Genomic DNA, 21,308 nt, shown 5'->3' on the forward strand with positions numbered 1-21,308 from the left:
TCTTGCACAGATATCGATAGCAACAACTAATTTCAGTGTGATTTTTTGTCAATACGCTGTCCTATACTGTCCTCAACATACTACACCCGTAATATAGTGCAATTGTGTTGATTAAGCCGATTGCTGGATTAATCCGATTGCAAAACTGAATATCCGGCGAATATCCAACCTGCTGCTAACTTTTACCCGCCTGAAGTTTGACCGTTTATCGTGGCCCCTCTCAGCCACGTTAGCCATGTACGTAATCACATAAACAGGTCCTGGCAGATACATACAGCGTCCTTGCAGTTTAGGAACTGATAAGAACTGAAATAATTTTTTTTTAGTTTCGGTCAACACCCTACAATGTATACCCTGGATGCTGTATATTAGGGCTGCCGCGATTAGTCGACGTCGACGCTGAAAATGAGTCGACATCGATATTTTAAACAGACGCGTCGGACCCACACAAATTATGCATTTATGTTCTTCTTCAATATCACTACGTAACGCTGGGTTTACACCGGACGCCGTAGCGCTGCGCCGCTCCGCTCCGCACAGCACAGCCCTAATCTCAAGAGCGCTGGGGCCCGGCTGTTCATATGGGGCACACATTTCTCAGCGCCGGTCAGACCGCGACTCTGCTTTCTCCGCTTGCTGCTGTATGTAACCCGTTCAATGTACTGGTTTGGGGGTAAATCATGACGGTCTTCATAGCCCCCCCCCCCCCCCCTCCTTTTCTCTTTCTCTCTGTCTATCTGCTTGTGTGCTTGTAGTGGATGGGCAGAGGGGGTCATTTAATTTTGTGATTGGGAAAATTGGGGAAATTAAAACTCCAGGACAACATAAGGGGAATACAAAGTATGGGATGCATATTTAATAATTTATATCATATAAAATATGTCATTAATATTGTTTTCTGGCGCAATACGCTTGCGGCGAGCGAAAAAAATAGACCGTGGTATCGTTCAATTTGATTCACAACAGTTGATTGACATGTAGGATTAAGATTAAGGTTAAGATTAAGATACATTTATTTATCCCAAACACATGCACACTCATGCAGGTAGGGAAATTTAACCTCTGCTTTTAACCCATCTGGTGCAGGACACACAGAGCAGTGAGCAACCATGTACAGCGCCCGCGGAGCAGATGTTGGGGGAGTAAAGTGCCTTGCTCAGGGGCACTAGACAGGGCAGGGCGAATCCTCTTGGATTTTTGGACAGATCAATCCAGGTTCGTCTTTTTGTTTTTTCTCCATGGAGTCGAACCAGAGACCTTTTCTGCCCATAGTCACTCAAGAGAGGCGGTTAGCTAATAGGAAGCCCCTATGTTGGTATGTTGTGGACCAATAGGATGAGGCAATGAATGTGGGGGGCGGGGTCAGACACGGAAGTGAGGACCCGAATAAAGATGTCAACATAAGTACACAGTCTGTCTCACGCACATTATTAAGCGAACTCGACGCCGAAACCATCGGTGCATGGCGCGAGGCGCATCGCAGCCCATGTGAACTGCACAAAGGTTTAACAGGGGGTGGTTAGGAGGCTCCTGGCTTTCCTTGGCACTTCAGAAATGGTCAATTAGATTTTTTTGGAGGAAAATGAATCGTTTAGATTAATCGACTGATCGGTAAAATAGTCGACAGTGGCAGCCCTACTGTATATGATCCAATCAGGCATTATTATATAATAAGTTATTATTCATCTGTATTAATGCAATTTAATAATGATCATGTGATGATTTTTCCATAGGATGACCAGGATGACTGTGGATCATGTCTCCAATCTTACTGGTTGCAAAACAAATGATTACTATACTTTGATATTACAAATTATGTAAATCTCATGGTTTTAGACTTCTTTTTGAGTTGGTTCCGTCTAACCCATTATTGATTGAGCAGACTGAACTAAGCACATAAATAAATGATGTAATAAAGGTAACATGATCAGTTTAGTCATATCAAGTTATGATGATCTAAGTTATGATGATTCATTCCTGTGTAACTGTACAACGAGAGCAGTTATTGCTGTAGTTGTCTTTTCATTCATCATTTCATTCATCCAAACACTTTGTATTTTGTTGCATTTGAGGATGTCTTGTGAGAATAGAGAAAAGCAGCCCTCGGGTCTAACATAGTTAAACCAGGTTTGATTATCCAAATCATATTGTGATGTGTTCTGAGGCTATTTTATTTATGCGACTTCTTTATTTCTATCCTAGCAGCATATAGTTTACCATTTTATTCAACAACTTGTTTATGGATATAATTTCAGATGCGAATAATAATAATCATCTTTCGTGATTATCTCCCCTTTCCTGGTTATAATAATTTGTTTATGCATTCTTGGTTTTCATATTAGCCCAATTCTAAGTCATCTAGACTATTGCAGGTTGCTGTTAAATAAAATTGTCTTTCCAGAAGAGGACCCCAGGCACCCCCAATAAGTTTCCTTCATTTTTATATTGCTCTTTTCTCTCCCCAAGCTGTAAATGGGTGTCAGGGGAAAATTAGATTTTCATAAGAATTGTATTTGTTTCTTTAAATCACACAATATAAAATGTGCTTAAGATACTTTAAACCATTTTAAAAATGACACATTATCCTGTGGCTCGGGTAAATATTCTGGTGATGTGATGTTATTTACAGAGAGGTATGTGTCCATACTGGCTTATATGCCCAGTCAACATTTTAAATTAAATTTTTAATAGACTCAATGCCAATTCATTGCTTTTTAATCTTAAAACTCCTTATAGAAGAAAATGAAGATTTTTACTTTGCCTAAATATAGCCTGGGCTGGTCCCCAATGTGTTTGCAGCTTGCAGGTCTTATTTCGTTCAATGGACACATGTGAAGCAAACACATGTTCACATAAATATATTTTCCAAGCTGCACTTTATAAGCACAAGTAATGAATTCTTATAAAAGAAAATTCCCGGGCAGGTCTAGAAGTGGCTGCCAAGCAAGAAACCCGACCATGTACAACACAGCATGCCCATAACAGAGTAGGCTCCAGACAAATCAATATGACATTAGAGAAAACCAACATTTCAGCCCAGACACTCTGCGAGACATTGCTACCCTGACAGTTATGCTGTTAGCCTGGGTAAATAACGATTTAAATCATTTCAGTGTTTTCAGAATAATCATGAAGTAATAAAGAGTAAGCATGTAATTCATAGACATGTGCATAAGGAGAGACAGCAAAGCAAATTTGTTTAAGTTAACCATTGTTCAAGGCATCATTTTGAGAAAATTTCTTCCATGTGGTAAATGTGAGCTGTTAATCTGCATGGCCTTTATTAGCCATTATTCTTCATGCTGACCACCACCAGGCTATTATTCTTATTATTTAGGGTTAAAAATAATGATGAAAGATCATTGACAGAAAGATATATGATATTTCATTCATGTTCTGAAAACAAAACAAAAGTCAGATTATTCTTGGCCTGACAATAAAGTTAGATGCTAGCCAGAGATGAAGAAAAGATCTAGTGGTATCAGAGAACAACCTCCAGCAGGGTCAGGGTTCAGCTGTACTCTGCACTGCAGTGTGATTGTTACATTCACACCTAATTGCCTTTCTTGGTTTCGTGGCTGTTAATACTTTTTATAGCTTATGTTCTTTCATCAAGGCTTGTCTCTTCCTCACAGCTGTGCTGCACACCATCATGAATTAGTCACAGTGATGATTATTGGGCCCCAGATACAGCATGTGTCCTCACAGCAGCTGAACGAATGCAGCAACACAAGATAATCTCCCCCCTCTTTTTTTGTATTATCCACGCTCTCGCTCTTGCATTTGACAGAGAAAGGTCAGTACTTTCTTTGTGACTAGAGGGCTTCTGGAGAGAGAGTGGGTCTGTGACAACCCCTCGCTCAGCCTCTTCCCACAGACTTCCATTAATGTTTGGCTCTGCTGAACAACCTACACTGCCATTAGTAGTAAATACTGTATAATCCTCTGCTTTCATTGCATGCAGGGAGTTTTTAGAAGATAAATACACTCAGCTAGACATAGTATGCAGATGACATCACTGTTTTTATAACCAAACAGGGTAATGTTCAAATTCTTGAATGGAAATCACCACGACATGAACAGGCGTCTTCTCTAAAGTGTGATGGTCTTATACCATCCTCTGTTATTATTATTAGCAAGGCAGCAGTTGAGCAAAAAAGGGTTTAAAATATTTAGGTGTCTTTCTGGGGAGCAATGACTTCCAAAGAAATGGTTTAAGATGATTGATGGATGTAGGTCCAGCTCCAGTTACCTTACAGGGGAAGGACCTTAATAATTAACAACCTGACTGCGTCAATGCTCTGGGACCAGTTCATTGTTGTAGAACTTCACGATAACTATTGCAAAAGAAATACTGGTTAAGATTTTCTTTAGAGGATATCACTGGACTCAGGCTGCTGTGCTGTTTTAACCTGTGTCAGAGGGGGGTAAGGGACTGATTGACCTTGGCAGCAGATTTTTCCATCGTTTTTATATCATAAGCAGCAGCTCTGGACTGCATCTGTGCTGCTTTACAGAGAATCTGGCCAGGGAGGAGCACCTGTTTCTCAAGGATCTAGATGTGATGGACATTTCACAAAGCCCCTGTTGTCGTCATTCAAGCCTGGAGAACTGTTTAAAAGGCCGAGAGATAGACTATAATGAGATATATGGCAACATTGTTGAGGACCTTTTCTTAAAGATGTCTGTTTAGTAATATTAATTTTAACAAGTGTGGGCTAAAAGGTTCGGTTGGAGCCCTTAGTGTGAATACCAAGACACATAGACAAAAGGTTGCTTTTAAATATAAGTTGTATTATGCACATTAATTCACTCCATGCATTCATTCAGTTATATGATTGCAGTTAATTTAAGTCTGTTGGTCCAAAAATGTTGTTCCAAGGAGGGGAAAAAGAAAAAAGGTTACGTTGAGTTCTCTCCCATCGCTCGCAGGGCAAGGAGGCTCGTAGGGAAAGGTTGGTTCTTAAGAGTCCATACAGGGATAGCTTGCCATCAATTGTCAGCGAAAAAATAAAAAAGATGGGGGGTAAAAACCTGACTTGAGCTGATCAGTTTACCGGTTGCTCCAAACGCTGATTTACCAGTAGCTTCACACTGCGCACGCCGATTTACCGGTAGCTTCAGACTTCGCACTGCTCAGCCAGCAAAGAGCCATTGAGGGAAATAAAAGAATAAGTCCAAAAGGTCAGGATTACATTTAAAATCATACAAACCTTTGACTAAGGTTAACTGTTCATTATAAAATAATTGACTTAACAGAACAAAACATTCAATCAAAGTACAACACAAATGCAAGTAAATACACACAAACATTACTAATTGATCACTGATTCCCCAAAGGGGGCTCGTTAGCATTGTTAGCATTAAGCTAACGGACACAGTCAGTCAACACACACAGGCTAACTAGCATCATGCTATACTACTCCTATACAACACAGAGAACACAACTCACCTTCGCACTGCTCAGCCAGCAAAGAGGAAGTGCGCCTCTCGACCCGGATATTTATAGTGCCGGAACCGGAAGTATTTGCACTTCCGGTTCGGAAAATATATATTTTTTAAATAATTTTAAAGTCATGAGACCTGGGTTACATAATATTAGTGTGGATTTCAAGTGGAGGGTGGTGCATGGGGCCGTGGCTACTGAGGAAACCTTAGACCCTTTGTGACTAGGATATCCCAGACTGGCTCTTCTTCTTTTGCTGAGACAGTGTCCTGCTGGTTTAGGCTTATGTCTTAGAGGATAAAGTGTTTATTTCTGGTCCAAGACACTCTGCAGCGAGGGGTAGGAATATCTGTCTGGTTAACCTTTTGAATAGTAAAGCTAAGATGAGCATATCGCTCATTAGGAAAAACAGAAGGTAGGAGGCAGGATCTGTAGATGTTGAATGCAAATTCAAAAGTCTGGTGGCTGCAGAAGATCAAAACTATAAAAATGAAGACAGACTACTAGGAATTTGTTTCTAATTGGGGTCTTCCTATGCAATGTGGTTCAAGCATCACTTATCCTCAACTTTTGAGGGAAAAAAGCTCACATTATCACACCAATCTGCAGATTTATATGCTTTTATATTTGAACAAACTCCAGAAACAGCTGATACATTGTGAACAATAATATATGTACATAAATATTTATTGACTGTGGTGTGTAAGCAGTTTAATGATCCTGTGATCGCCAAAATGTTGCTATATTAATCTTACTGAAAATCCGTTTAATTTTATTTTTAGTATTAGACGCCCAATTATAATTAAATTCCCAAGAACTAAAACCAGAGTGTTACGCACCATAACCGCCCCTTCAAAGGTTTTATTTTATGGAAAATGTATGATGTATTTATTGAGAATATTATATACACTAAGTTCACGCCTTCAAAACTGTGCAGACTCTATGAACATGGAGCTTATCACAAGTGTATCTAACATTTGACACAGGTCTCAGGATCAAGTCTTTCAGCAGAACTCTGAGAGCACTTTTCTCCCAACAGTAACTTAGTAACAGTAATAAAAGAATGACAAGGCAATTATAGAGAGAAAGGTCTCGGCTGCAGTCAGGATCCTAAATTCTTAGTGTGGCGTGACAGTGCCACTTCCTGTTAAACAGTTTAGTACATAAGATATACACCAATCTGCCACTAATTAAAACAGGAAACTGGTTTTATTTGTTTTCAACAGATGTGCTGTTACAGCTGTTGGAGCCCACACAGGAGCATCTATTTCATCAACATCTTCTCCCCCTGTCTCTCTATTAGTGTTCAGCCAAAACAAACTTATCGTTCGGTTTCTTGTTGATGTGAATGTAGCAGAAATATTTTTGGTGTGCTTGTGAGGAGCTGTTCCATAAAACGGATGTGCTTTTTAAATTAGCTTAAAAACTGTTGCAGGTCCACAGTGCTGCAACAGCACTTCTCAAGGTATTTATCAAGTAGTTTTAGTCATACTGACCTTACACCTAACAACATGGGGGACACAGGGCATAAGACCACCTCACAGCCCCCCGACCTCTTCCCTATATGTTCTGTCCTGTCCCACTTCCTAGATTCCTCTTGGTGTCATATGGGGCGAGAGTTTAAATTTGTGTTCACGTCCTGCTTGTTGCATATTTGTGTTATTCAAATGATAATTCAAAATTAAGTAAATGAAAGATAAAATAAAAAGAATACAAGTAGAACTGCCTCCCTTGAGCTGCTGTGATTCACTTTAGGCGAGTTCTATAACCCCCAAACAACTTCCCAGGACACCATGCTCTGTCGGAATGCAGAGGACTCGATTGTACCAGCCCTCACAGTTTATATGTATCTCATCTGTGCTCATCCAACTTGAAATGCTTATTTCATTTTGAACCTCAAAGGCAAGTTTTGGTCCCTATTAGAGGAGCTGATGCAACACCCCCATCCATCATAGCTACAGCAGTACCCTCAGGAAAAATCCAATACACAAATATGTGACCTACATACTTGGGTTACTCTGTTAAACCAACTGAACCACTCTTCTCTGTCAGTGCTATAAATTCAGTTACACTCACATCTTCCTTATCTGTTATGTCGGCGTCATGTGTCTTCCACGTGTAACTGTGTGCGTGTGTACCATATTTGCTGTGTGTGTGTTGCAGGTGGTGTGTGTGGTCCATAACTTCAAAGGCAAGCTACTGCTGAGCGAGGAGTCCCCCAGGGAGCAGCGGCCCAACACAGCCATGCTGAGCATGGGCCGGATGGAGAGTCCTCTGGAGAAGTACATCGCCTCGCAGGTCGGTACAACACAATACACACCTTGTGTCAGGTTTGTGGATGTTTCAAAGTTGATCAGTTCTCCATGTTGGAATAACTTCAATCTGTGTGAGGTACTCTCATACTGTGCGTTATGGTTAGACTAATATTCATTTGAAAATGATGTTGCTGTAAAAAATAGCTATTGGCCGATTTCTTCTGACAGTGATTGGTCTCAAGAATTAACAGTTTACATCATGTCACATTGGTGTGCTCTTTCCCCTCTTCAAAAAACACAATTAGAGCCTGGAATTAGAAATGAGTGAATAGTCTTCCTGTTTTTTTACCTCTTAAGAGGCGGGTGAGATTCGCCTAAAATGCCTGTTATTGAACCATTTGGATTTCTTGAACCATTTGGAGTACATGCATGATCTTGGTCTCTTTTGAAAGGTAACATTCTGAACTCTCCCCCCCAACAGAATCACTGTAAGTGCTACTGGCATTGAGTAATAGCAGTTGGCACACAGTGAAGTAGAAGGTTTTATTTCCGCCTGAATATTTTTTAATAAACAGATGCCTGCAGATGACTCTAGCTGGGACTTATAAGCTGGAAAACACAATGGGACCCTAGCATGAAGCCTTGACTAGCCCAAGTTAAAATTTGATAAAAATGCATGTCTAGGCGTTTTTCACAAAGGCCATTTGGAGACTCCAACGGACCCTTTGTAACCATGGTAACCAACCAGGCTAAAAAGGCTAATTTTACACTCAAAATCATACTTTTATATAAAGGAGACAAAACCGGTCATATGGTTTAAAATGAATACAAATAAACATCTTTCATATATTTTAGCAACATGTAGCAGTCACGACGGGGACGAAACACTGAAGCACGAAGCTCTGGCACCAGCTGGACACTGTTGACTTGCTCAGAGTCTCCTTTTTTTACCCCCGTCAAACAGCATATCATAATTTGGGAAATTTCATTGGCTAAACGATACACCAGTCCTCAGAACAATCGGTTGCAATTGGCTCAGCCTTTACACGTCAGAAGAGGGGCAGGCTCTTTCCAACAACAAGGTGACTCGTTGGCTATTGCAGGCTGTGGACAGCCCATGCCAGCCCATGCCAGCTCCGATTGGGTCAAGTTTAGATTGACAGCTCACTTGAACCAATAGGATATGGCTAGCCACCATTTTGAGATCTTTTCGCTGACATTATGCAACAGCTGACAGTGGCGATTCTTTGATGTAATAGTATGTTTTGGACTGATTATGTTACTAGATTGGATCGTCTGGACCTTTAGCAATGTTCCAACACCGATTTTGTTGGAATTTTATCGATCTGTGGATTATTATGATGATTCTTAGGTGAATCGCGTCAACTTTCTGATCGTATTTTTTTCTACTTCCGGTCTGAGGTTGCAGCAATGCTAAATAATTTACATTCAGTACTTTTTAATGATAAAGTGAAAGCGCAAAATTACAATCTTTTGGGAAATGTATTAATAAGGAAAAACTCAGATATCACATTCAGTGTTTGTGTGTTTGCATCGACTGGTCATAGAGACAGGGCTGGTGTCAAGACTTAATTTAATTTAATTTACAACAAATGCATTCTTAAAGGTACATAGCATAACTTAATCAACCGAAAAATGTAAAAGAATTATACCAACATATATAGTGTAATAAAATAAAAAATCATCCTTTCCATCATTCGGTTATATGTTAGCAAAGTTGCCAACATTTCAAGTTATAGCTAAGACCATCAAAATTGTCATTCTGTTTTTCCCTCATTTGAGATTCAGAAACACTGTCTGACAAAAAAAACAGCCACTACTCATAACTGGATGTACAGGTAGCAGTGCCAAAATATGAATTTTGGGTGTGACCAATTGTTTGATTACACACATGTGCTGCTACAGGAGACAGATGATGAAGATGAGGATTCTTCCTTCATCAAGGAGCGTCTCTCAGCCTTCTTGCGCTGGCTGCGGGGTCTGGATTGGATCCAGCGTCTCAGAAACAAAAGGCAACAGACTATGAGTTTGTGTAACACCTGAGTTCTGCCAAATATCTCTGGACACAACTGTGCTGTGCTGTTCTGAGTGGATCAAGTGGCTGCTTGTGCTGTAGGTCTGGTCTCGCCTCTGTCCTGTGTTTTTCATGTACCAGATACTGGGAATGCTGCCATGAGTTAGCAGAGCGTTTATCAGGCGTGCACTCTGCTCTTCCTCTGCCAAGACTGATGTATGAAATCCAAGCAGCTCGGCTATTCTCAGATCCATTCCATAGTGTACAGTGGACACTGTATCTGTTTTTTTCCCCGAAGACATCCTTCTCTTACACATGCTGTCATTTAGAGGGACGTATGGTGATGTTGTCTTACATTGTACAACCAAGTGGGAACAAAAACAGGGAAGATTCAATACCACATGGCAAAGATAATACATGTAAAGACCCTTTATTCTAAGAGAAAATACACAAGTGCTCATTCCATCCCGGAGCGGACTGAAAACCAAATCTTAATCCTGCAAAAACAGTTTAAAATTTAAAAAATGACAGCATACATGAATTAATAAACACTGTTTTCAGCAGTTAGAACAACAGTAATTCTACCATTTGATCTGTTAGGTCCTCTGAGGTGATATTATTCAAAAACAGCCTGGTTTATTACAGCCTGGTTTATTACAGCACGGCGAGTTGTTTTCATTGCTTTATCTGGCAACAGAAACAGATGATCAGACACGTTGAAGACAAATGGCAGTTTAAAGACCCACTTTAAAGTGCTTTGAGTGGTCTTTAAGACTAGAAAAGTGCTATATAAATACAAATCCATTTACCATTTACTTTCTGTTTCTATCTGTGTTGTTTTGCTCACACAGTCTTTCAAACTTAACAGGGTCAATGTAGAAATGAATACTCACTTTACTCCTCGGTTATTTAACGAAATGTTCCAGTCAGCATTTTAACCATCAGGAAACTACAGGATATGTAAAACATTCAAAAGAACTGTTGAAAGTGGATAAGTGTATGAATGCATGGAACTGTATTTGTTCAGGAGGAGGCGCTGTTGCGCCACATATGGTATGGAGTCACGTGTGACTGATGACACCACTACCTTATAAGGGGATGTTACCACCCTCTCACTCTCTGTACCTGTCTCTCACGGAGAGCACCCTGTTCTTACCAGTTCTTCAATAAATACGCCACTAGATAGATGGCTAAAGAAACACGGCTGTGTTCATCAGTTAGAATTATTATTCCACTGTGCAGGTAGGCAGAAGGAAGAAGCATACCTGTTAACAGGTTATGGGCCCAGCTAATCGAGAATGATTCTAAAGTTTGACGGATATGTGAGTCGATAGCTAGCAAGGATGTGCTAGCATACAGAATTACGATTACCCAAAAGAGCTAGTTTAGCATTGGGAGTGCCGGAAAGCTAAAGCTAGGCTAAAAAGGAGCCAAACTGAGCCACGAACACAAAAAGCCATGGCGAACAGAAGCAAGAGCAAGTGGCCCACATTTGACGGAAGAGCAGAGGAGTACGAACTCTGGGAAGAGAGGATGCTGTGCTTCATGCACGGAGTGGGGCTGAAGCAGACGATCTTCACAGAGCCCCCTGGACCACTATCGGTGGAAGAAAAGGCTAACGATGACAAGCTGAATGCGGACGCCTATTGTGCATTGGCGACTCTACTTGACAATACGAGCTTGGGACTGATATTCAGAGACACGAAGGACAAGGGCCAAGAGAGTCTCAAAGTGTTAAAAGAACATTACATCTGAAAAGGTAGACCCCGGATTTTCTCTCTGTACATAACAATGACGGCGCTGAAGAAAGTTTACAACGAGACTGTAACCGAATACGTTATCCGAGCTGAGCAGATCATTACGGCACTCAGGGGTGCAGGTGAAGCACCGAGTGAGGGACTGATGATGGCGATGGTCATGAAAGGGTTACCAGAGAAGTACAAGCCGTTCACACTGATGGTGACGCATGGTTCAGTGGACATGAAGCTCGGAGAGTTCAAGGCAAAGTTGAGGAATTTCTAGGCTTCAGAAGACTCAGACCCAGTCGCAGAAGAGGCGGGAGAAAGGGTGCTGAGGGCCCAAGCGGCGCAAATGAAAAAGACAGGGCCAGTGGAGATGGTGTGTTGGCGGTGCGGAGAAAAGGGCCACACAAGGGATGACTGCGCAGAGAAAGTTTGGTGTAGTTTTTGAAAAAGCAGGGGGCACGCAGACAAGGCATGCACAAAGAGGGAGCGTGAACTGAGCGCCCGGTGTGCGTGTGTCCACGATGGCGACACCGGTGGCCGTAGAGCAGGTAGTGAACCAGATGGCGCCCGGAGAGCAGCGGGAGAAGAAGACTACACCTTCAGGGCAACGGCTGCAGATCCAGAGAAAGGGACTGATCGTGGGCACGGGCGCCTCGTCCCACATCATCAACGACAGGAGGAAGTTCAAGAGCTTCGACAGCACCTTCAAGCCGTAGAGACACAGCATGGAGCTGGCAGACGGGAAGCGAACCGTCGGGGTGGCACAAGGCAGGGGAGACGCACAGGTATACCTCATAAACAGCCAGGGGCGCCGGTGTGCACTGACTTTAAAGAACGCTCTCTACATCCCCTCCTACCCCAAGAACTCTTCTCATTGAAGTCTGCTACAGCACACTGTGCCAAAGTGTTCTTCGACGAAGGTAAAGATGTCATAGTGTTGCCGGATGACACAAGGTTTGATATTTATGTATGTAAGAGAACGTAATACTTGCAAACAGAGTGTGATGTAGATGATGTGTGTCATGTCAGCTATGATGTCCAGACATGGCATGAGATGATGGGTCACTGCAATTACGGGGATATTCTGAAGCTGCAGGATGTAACAGAAGGTATGCATATAAAATGTGCAAAGCGTAGGCCTGATAAAGAATGTGCAGTGTGCATTGAGGGAAAGTTCACTCAAACGAGAAACAGAGATCCGACTGAAAAAGTAAAGACACCACTTGAGCTGGTGAACACAGACCTAGCTGGTCCAGTAAACAATGAGTCCATAGATGGTTTCAAATACATGCAGTCTTTCACAGATGTGTGTACGGGGGCAGTGTTTGTTTACTTCCTGAAAGCAAAAAGAAATGTAGTGCAGGCCACTGAGAAGTACCTGGCAGATGTAGCGCCTTATGGCACTGTAAAATGCATTAGATCAGATAACTGGACAGAGTTCACTAACAGAGAGTTTAAGACACTACTGAGAAAGAACAAAATCAGACACGAGACTTCCTGTCCTTACTCCCCGCACCAGAACAGGACAGCTGAAAGGGAAGGGCGCACTCTTTTCGAGATTGCCAGATGTAAACTTATCGACAGTGACCTACCTAAGAGTCTTTGGCACTATGCCATCCAGGAGGCTGTCTATGTCAGGAACCGGTGCTTTAACAAGCACACAAGCACTACACCATATACAGCACTGACAGGTAAAAGGTGCAATCTAGCCAGGATGCATAAATTCGGGTTAGTGTGCTATGCCTACCAGCAAGACAGAGGAAAACTAGATTCTAGGTGTCAGACATTGAAAAATCTAGTACAGAGAAAAATGAGGATTTGTAGTTTCTTAACAGTTTATTTTTATTTTATTAGCCTTTTTTTTTTATACAGATGCTTTGGGTTAACATTTTCTTTTCTTGTGATATTTCAATTTAATAGTGACCTCCAAATGAGGTGGCTTAGATACTGGGGATTGAAGGGTTTGTTTTCAACATGTCTGATCATGCTCTGCCGGACCTATTTTTAATGACGTCACCATGTTCCCAGATGTCAGCAAATACAGTTTTTTCAAACAATTATGGGAGAGCATGGCCTAGGGGATAGAGCGGGTGTTCTGCAACAAGAAGGTTGCCGGTTAAAATCCCACTCTTTCCCATCTGCATGCCTAAGTGTCCTTGGCAAGATACTAAACCCCTAAAATGGCCCCTCATAAATGTTGAGTGTAAAAAAAAAATGTAAGTCGCTTTGGACAAAAGCGTCAGCTAAATGACATGTAATGATGACCTCAACTACCAAAATCAGAGCAAAACTGTAATAAGGGGGAAATTTTCCTTCATCATTTGTATGTCGATTGGTCCGACGTTGGTCTACTGAGTTCCCCTCTTTTGGTTTGGCCATCTTTTCCACAGGCGCACTGGCCAGTGAAGCTAAAAAAAGGATGAGATAGATTCCGCCGAGCAGTGTCCAGAGTATTTGGCATGTTTGGTTGAAGTGCCTCTTTCTGCTTTCTCTTTTGTATCTGAGTGAAATCTGTTATACAACTTTCATTTTACTAGAGTGGTGTGTTTCTCTTTCTGTTTCTATTGCTGTGTTGTCATTTCTCATCCTCTCGCACAATACATATTTAGCAGTGAGATGCAAAAAATACACAACTTCTATCTGATGCTGAAAGAGCCTGCTCAGTTTTTTGACAAAGAGCAGAAAAGCTCACACTCTCACCTCAGTTACGACAGGCTTGCTGGGAAATTACCCACTCTTAAAATAGCTCAGCCTAAAGACGCCTGGAAGCTAAACCAACCACAGTGAACAAAATGTCGTGGCATGAAGGAACCTCGGAGCAGCAAAAAAATGAATCTTTTGTAAAGTGAACGCATATGGTTTTATGTCCCGACCACATGCTGGGAGATGTCACAGTCATATAGCTATCACGCAAGCTATCACGCAAGTATAATTCTCCTGAAGGATAAATGCTTACGACGATTGTACACAATCGTCGTATCTGCTTTGTGGAAAATTTTACAAATTACTCGTTGGCCTTAATTCAACGTCTTGATTTGAAGGGTGTATAATTTCTGTTATTTTTACAAAAACTACCACGTACAGTAGATATGAACTCCAATATAAATGTAAACGATGAGAAAATCCACATCAATGGAGATATATAGACATATTTCAAGCAGTTGTACCAAAGAAGCACTGCAGATGTAAATGTTGACAATAAGTACAGAGGTAGTTAAGTCATTGATAATCAAATGCACAAATTACTTAAACTACCTACACTTCAAAAATGTACACATATGCTGTTTTTGTATTATCAGACACATTTTATTATCATATTAGAAACCATGTTCTGATGGGATCAAACCTGACAACATGTTGATGTTCAAATCCATGTGTACTTAGTAGATTTTGCTACATCCATACAGAGTGCTCGTGGGTTGGAGCAAAATAATCTTCAAACATCTCCTTCATTTTGATCTCACCTACACACTGGTTTTGTGACTGCAGCTTGAACAGTTTTATACATCCACAGACAGTTGGGAGTCTTAGAACACTTTCCCATTCACTGTAATTGGAATGGAGGGGGAATCATTAGCATGATAAACAAGAATGGACTGGTGCATTTGTGATATTGTTTTAGCATTCGAATGAACGGCAGTGCTTTTTCTAAACAGGATATCCTCTGCTCTACTACACCCTCTCCTCCCCTTCTCCTCTTCTCTTGCTCCACACCCAAACACAATCTGAGGTTGGGATTAGAGAATCAAAGCTTCTTCTCTCCATGAACAAGCATCCCCCTGCGTACGATTCTCACTGGCTTTGTTTTAAATGCTGTGGTGATTACTTATCAGGCATGAGTCTTTTTCTATTATAAATGCTTTGATATATGTTCTAGATTTCGCAGAACAGCTAGGATGACCCAGAGTCACAAAGACTTCTTTCTACATGGCAGCCAATTAGAAGTGCTTTCATAGACCAAAAATAACTGCGTGCTTACTAACTTTCTTTTTTCTGTTGTTCTGGTTTTGCTTTCCTGCACCCCCCCTACAGAATCACATCACCTTCGCTGAGGTCACATGACGTGGAGTCCGCCGTGTGGCAGACCCATTGGACATCCACTCTCTGCACCGTCCAATCCAATTAAATGGAGTGCAACGCTAAACCCATTCTCTGTTTGTGTCTGGTCTGCGGCATGTTGTTCTATGTTGTCTTTACCAGGTCCCTGTTGTCATTTGCAGCTTCTCGTATTTAAGTCAGTAACTCAGCAGGACACGTCGCTCCGTGTTCTTCATCTATGCACTTACTCTGAATCCTTGACAGAATCCAGCTTGCAGTGAGGCAAAGCCTGGAGTTTGTTGCACATTGTGGGACACTAGAAGAACAAGTGAGGAGCTAAAGTCACTATCTCATCTCTGCCTAGGTCAAATATGTTCCCTAAGTTTGCTTATTTGTGTTAAAAAACATTTTTACAAAAAGATTGCTATAAGGAAAACTGTCTTGGTAGTAAATTCAATGACAGAGAGAAAAACCCTTGATTATGATCTGTTGAGTTCATCTCCGTGAGATTTTTTTATTGTTGTTATCACATCACTTTTATAGACTGATATCAGAAATTGGCATTAAATGCTGGGTCCATATTAATCAAATTAGTTAAGGTTAAATTAAAGATAAAAGAAAAGATCCCTTACGTACATGCTTAATTTCGTGTTACTTATAATGCTCCTAAATGTAAGTGAGCTCCAAAGGTCTTAGGTCATTCACCTTGTGGAGGCTAAACAAACCTGAGCAGGGTTTTCAAGCAAAGAAAACAACAAAATCACATTGTTGACCTATGTGAATATTTGTTCTTTCTTTCTGTCATTAGCCAATGAGATAATTGGCCTGCCACCTGCAGCTTAGCAGGTAATTGTTAGCATTTTCTCGGCTAGCAAGCAGTCATCATGTAGTAAGCTTCCTGCAGCACGTGTTTCTTTGTAAAAAAAAAAAGGTTGTCCCTTGAAGAATAACTTTTCAAGCAATTTTTCGAAGTGCAGGATTTGGTAAATATGGGCTCAGAACAAAGAAGCAAATTTGGAAATCACTGTCTATGTTTGTATTCATCTGTCATTTTTTTTCCTGAACATTTCTATGAGGGTTTTGGAGTGTGCTTACAGTGTATACTTTATGCAGGCAAGTCCAACCAATGAAAACACTAACTGCATTCAAACAAAACTCTCAAAGGTTTCTTAGATAAACCAGACAATCACAACGTCGCCCTCGCTTTCTTTTTCTCTGTTTCTCTTTCAACTTTAACTTCCTTTGAAAATCTACAATTGATTTCTCCCTATTTTGTCAGAAATAGTATTAATTCATGACCTGCTTCCTGAAACCACAAAATAAAGACATGCTGAGCTGCCTTCACACTGAGCGTTGTGTTAGAATACTTTTTTATCCCAGTTTTTTTTATATGAAAATGGCCACAATTATTGGTTTCATCCCACCATTTTACAAACTCTTTGCTGCTTATCTCCAGAGTCAGATGCGAATGATTAATCTCAGAGCACACAATACAAAAAGAGGACATAGTTTAGAACATAGACTGGATGCCAGAAAACAGAATATATAGTTATATTTAATGTGTCAAATATAAGATAAAAAGATTAATGAGAAATTTCAGATTGGAGTCGAAAGCTGTATTCTCTCTAGACTATAGTGCTAGACTTTGTGGACACAAATGATATCAACATTATCATGTTACTCTGAGCAACACATTTGCAACAAAATATATCAGAAGTATTTCCAGGGAGAATGGTAAATGGTCTGTATATTGGGGCGGTCTGGCCTAGGGGGTAGAGTGGGTGTTCTCCAACATAAATGTTGCCGGTTCATTCCCCACTCTTCTCCATCTGCAGTTCGAAGTGCCCGTGGCAAGATACTGAATCCCTAAATGGCCCCTCATAAATATTGAGTGTACTCAAAATGTAAGTCGCTTTGGACAAAATCCTCAGCTAAATGACATGTAATGTAATGTAATGTATTCATGTAGTCTTGATGACCAGTTAAAGCGCTTCACAGTGAAGTGTTTGCCATTCACCATCTTGGCCAAGGACGTCCTGGATGGAGAAAGACTGGGATCAACCTTCTGTCTAGAGGACGACCGCTCTAACCCCTCAGCCACAGCCACCCCAGGGTTAGGGTTAGAGAACAATATAATAATGTGAGGGACAGTAAACCAACGAGAAAATTCACACTTTAAACATGGAAACAGTTCATGTTTAGCTTTTGGATTTGACTTGAGCCTGAACATGATCAGAGTTTATGTTATCAACATTACTAGAGCCACTAAGGAATTACAGAGAATTATCACCCAACTAATAGGCTTTTTCAGCCTTTTGGCCTCTTTGAACTCATTTGTTTAATTTCACTGTAGTTTAAGTGACTGAATGTCTGTCATCCACAACCACAGAATGCTACACTTTGGGATACTACCTGGCTGCTTACATGAGTTTGTGACTAGTATTTACTACCATTTCTGTATCATCACAGAGCTAACCATCTGTCTTTGAAAATCATCAAAGACCCGACCATCTGGTTTATCTATTATTAAGATTGTACAGGACACTACATACAAACCAATGTGTATTTTTGCTTGCATCAATGCTTATTGAACTTTTCCAGCTGTGTCACTGTGTCAAAACTTGGAAAAACGGGTCAAACATATTTTTAGTCATATCATTTTTTAGCTTTCCTCTTGTTTTTGAAAACCTTCTAGAGAGAGAGAGAGAGAGAGAGAGAGAGAGAGAGAGAGAGAGAGAGAGAGAGAGAGAGAGAGAGAGAGAGAGAGAGAGAGAGAGAGAGAGAGAGAGAGAGAGAGAGAGAGAGAGAGAGAGAGAGACTCTTTTAGATTGTTTTGATGAATCTTTCTGCCCCTAGTGGCCAAAAGTGAATAAATGCAGCTTTAACTGGTTTATTTATTGTCTATTAACATGTTCAATTTGATATTAAGTAGTAACTAATATTAATGTTGCTTAAAATGGTACGCACATTGTATATATGCAGTGAAGCTAATCATTTTTCCTTGTAGCAATAACTTGTCAGACTTGCTTTCCCATCGGCAGAGAGGAGAGGAACAAAGTCAAGGTCTAATTCTGGTACCCCTTCAAATCTCTATTTTTGTAATAATCACTAAAGCACTTATGAATAAACACTTCGGGGAGCAACATGCAGCACTTTAAATCATGCTGTAAATCCTCTCATTGCTAATGAAATGCCACCATTGTCTCTGCTGCTTTAAAACAAACAGACTGAAAATTCAGGACTGTCAGCTCAAATGTGCATTGTAACAGCCATCCTGGCTTAATTAAAGGAGAAGAGAACTGTAAAAATATATATGTTCAAATTATAAATATATATAGTATAACTATCTCTATAACCTGACAAACACACAACACAAACATACACACTCGTCCGATACACACAGGTGTGTGTTTATGTGTGTCATATTCTACAATAATGCTGTCTATTTTCGTATGACTGTGCACTGTGTGAGTGATCACAATATCTTTAAGCTGTTATTACTTCATGTTATTTTACTGAAATGAGATTTCATGTTGCTGTTCAAAGTTACAATGACATTTTGATTCTGTGTTTTGTGAGTAGTGACATTCATGTTTGTTATGTTCATATTTTGTTCCTTAGTCTACCAAACATTTCACATTTGTCCTGAAATGACTTTGTTCTGAGACATAAGCCACAGATATTTCTTAACTGGTGGTTTTTACCTTTGTTCCCTTACGCTGTCATGTGATTTGTCATGTGATTTATATATATATTTATAATTTTTTTTTCTTCTAGTGGATCATTTTGTATGGATGTTGTTTCTCTCATTCTATCCCTGTTCTTTTTATATAATGCATATTTCTTTAAAAAACAAATGTTCTTTTCAACTTAAGTTCAAACTGTGACCTTTTACACTGTAAAATACAGAATTTACAGCCTTTTAATAAAAAACATTGAAACGACTTGAGCATTTGTCATTCTATGAAATAAACGAGCGAATGCCACAGCTCTATAGACAAAGTTAAGTTCAACGACAGGAATGCCTTAGTTGGGAAATGCTGGGGTCCATGTTAAAATTATTATTTTGGTATAATTAAGTGATGTTTATGGGGTAGGAAATAGTTTGAAATGGGAATGATGCAGCAGTATCCCATGTTAATCTTGTTTCAGTGTTTTCTTGACTTTAAACAGACTGATGCAGAGCTTGTTCTAAACTAACAGTTTCCTTGGCCTGTGCTAGTGCTCTGGAACTACTTTACAATTCTTCCTTGTCATTTATGAGTCCTCATACAAACCGTTGTACATTTTACCGTCACTGTTTTATTGTTTGTGTGCAGAGCTTTTTACACAGTTTATAGTGTCGAGTTAGAATTTAGAAAACGTTGTCGTCATCCTACCTGGTTTATTTGCAATGAAGATTTTATAGTCAATTTCATAACTTTTCGATATAGGATTTCTGTAATTCAGCTCAATATAAAGCAATACAGCATCTAAACAAATGGGCTTTCACTTTAAAGAGGAAGGGATTCTGTTAATGTTGTTACTAAGACGGAGATCAGCATATGTGATCTGTGTCAGTTTATCTCCCTTTTGTTTAGCACAGTTAAACCATCAGTTTTGCATATTTGTATGACATCTGTATTGATTGTTTTGAAAGGTGTAAAAATGTGTAAACCCAATGAAAAAAATAATATATTTTAGAAAGGACTTCTGCTGTGCTGAGAAGATGATGAAGAAGATCATAAGGATTGTGGTTTAATTAACTGTGTTTAAGCAATGCTTGAGCCATAAATTAGTGGGAATACCCATATTATCCTTACGCCTAAATTAATTCCAAGCCTTGGATCATTACAAATATCTTACATGTGTTCAGCATTTCAATACGGGTGGTGTTGTGCTCATTGACAACAGTTTTTCTGGTTGGAAGGACAGGGCCATCAACAGTATGTGGCAGGAAAATGAACTGGATGCCTTGAACCCTGAACAAACTCAGAATTAAGATTCTTTGGCTGACATAATAAAAAAGAGATACTGGCAGCTTCAATGTCAAATAGAAATACATCAGCATAACAGATATATCAGTCACTGACTGGTTAGTATGGTCTATCATTTAACTATTAGTCACACAACTCCATGGAAGGTTAGGGAAATGTCAGCAGTGTTCACAGCCTCTGAAAGAGATGTCACCAGACAAGAAAATGAAGAAAACACCTTCATGGGTATTTTGCATGAATGTAGGGTCCTCATCTCATAAGTGTGTGCAGGAGTCAATGACGAGAGCTTAGACGAAGACTCATTTGTAAGTGACCTTTACTAATGAGTCAGCGGAAGTGAAGTGAGGCAGGCCGTAATGGCTAAAAGACTCCGGATGACCTGTGTCCTCTGGGACTTTTTAAAGAGCTCCCGCTCAAAACTCCTAGCAGGGTCAACAGGATTATAGGATCTTTACAGATCACTGACCAAACCTATCAATCTTTAATATAAAGTCAGGGAGATTGAAAAAAATTTTGTCCATCAAGATGAGACAACATATAGATAAATACAGACCACACCGTCAGTGGGGGAAGTAATAAAAATGGACAAAGAATAGAGGGAGAACAAATGTAAACGAAATAAGGACTTTATTTGCAATAGGAGTAAATGATGAGCAATGTACCACAAGGCTCCTAGAGGAAGCCGATCTGCCGATAAAAAGCCTACAAACAGAAGTTAACTTAAAGATGACCCAACACCAGAGTCTATCACTGATCTCTAGACCCCTAGTGGTGCTCAAGCACTGGCCCTTTTGCCCTGGATGAGAAAAGTGC

At 40.2% G+C, this 21,308-nt stretch overlaps 1 protein-coding gene across 1 annotated transcript in view; it reads left to right on the forward strand.

Moving 5' to 3' along the window:
* LOC128425959 (phospholipid phosphatase-related protein type 5) overlaps positions 1-19,430 on the forward strand; it is a 132,800-nt gene extending 113,370 nt beyond the window's left edge. Inside the window, exons 6-7 of the mRNA XM_053412794.1 lie at positions 7,610-7,744; positions 15,514-19,430. Coding sequence (XP_053268769.1) covers positions 7,610-7,744; positions 15,514-15,543 — 165 coding nt within the window. The 3' untranslated portion in view covers positions 15,544-19,430. The remainder of the gene's footprint in view (positions 1-7,609; positions 7,745-15,513) is intronic.
* Positions 19,431-21,308: the final 1,878 nt, after the last annotated feature.

The sequence above is a fragment of the Pleuronectes platessa genome, chromosome 20 (genome assembly GCF_947347685.1).
Source record: "Pleuronectes platessa chromosome 20, fPlePla1.1, whole genome shotgun sequence".
In the NCBI taxonomy this organism is placed as follows: Eukaryota; Metazoa; Chordata; class Actinopteri; order Pleuronectiformes; family Pleuronectidae; genus Pleuronectes; species Pleuronectes platessa.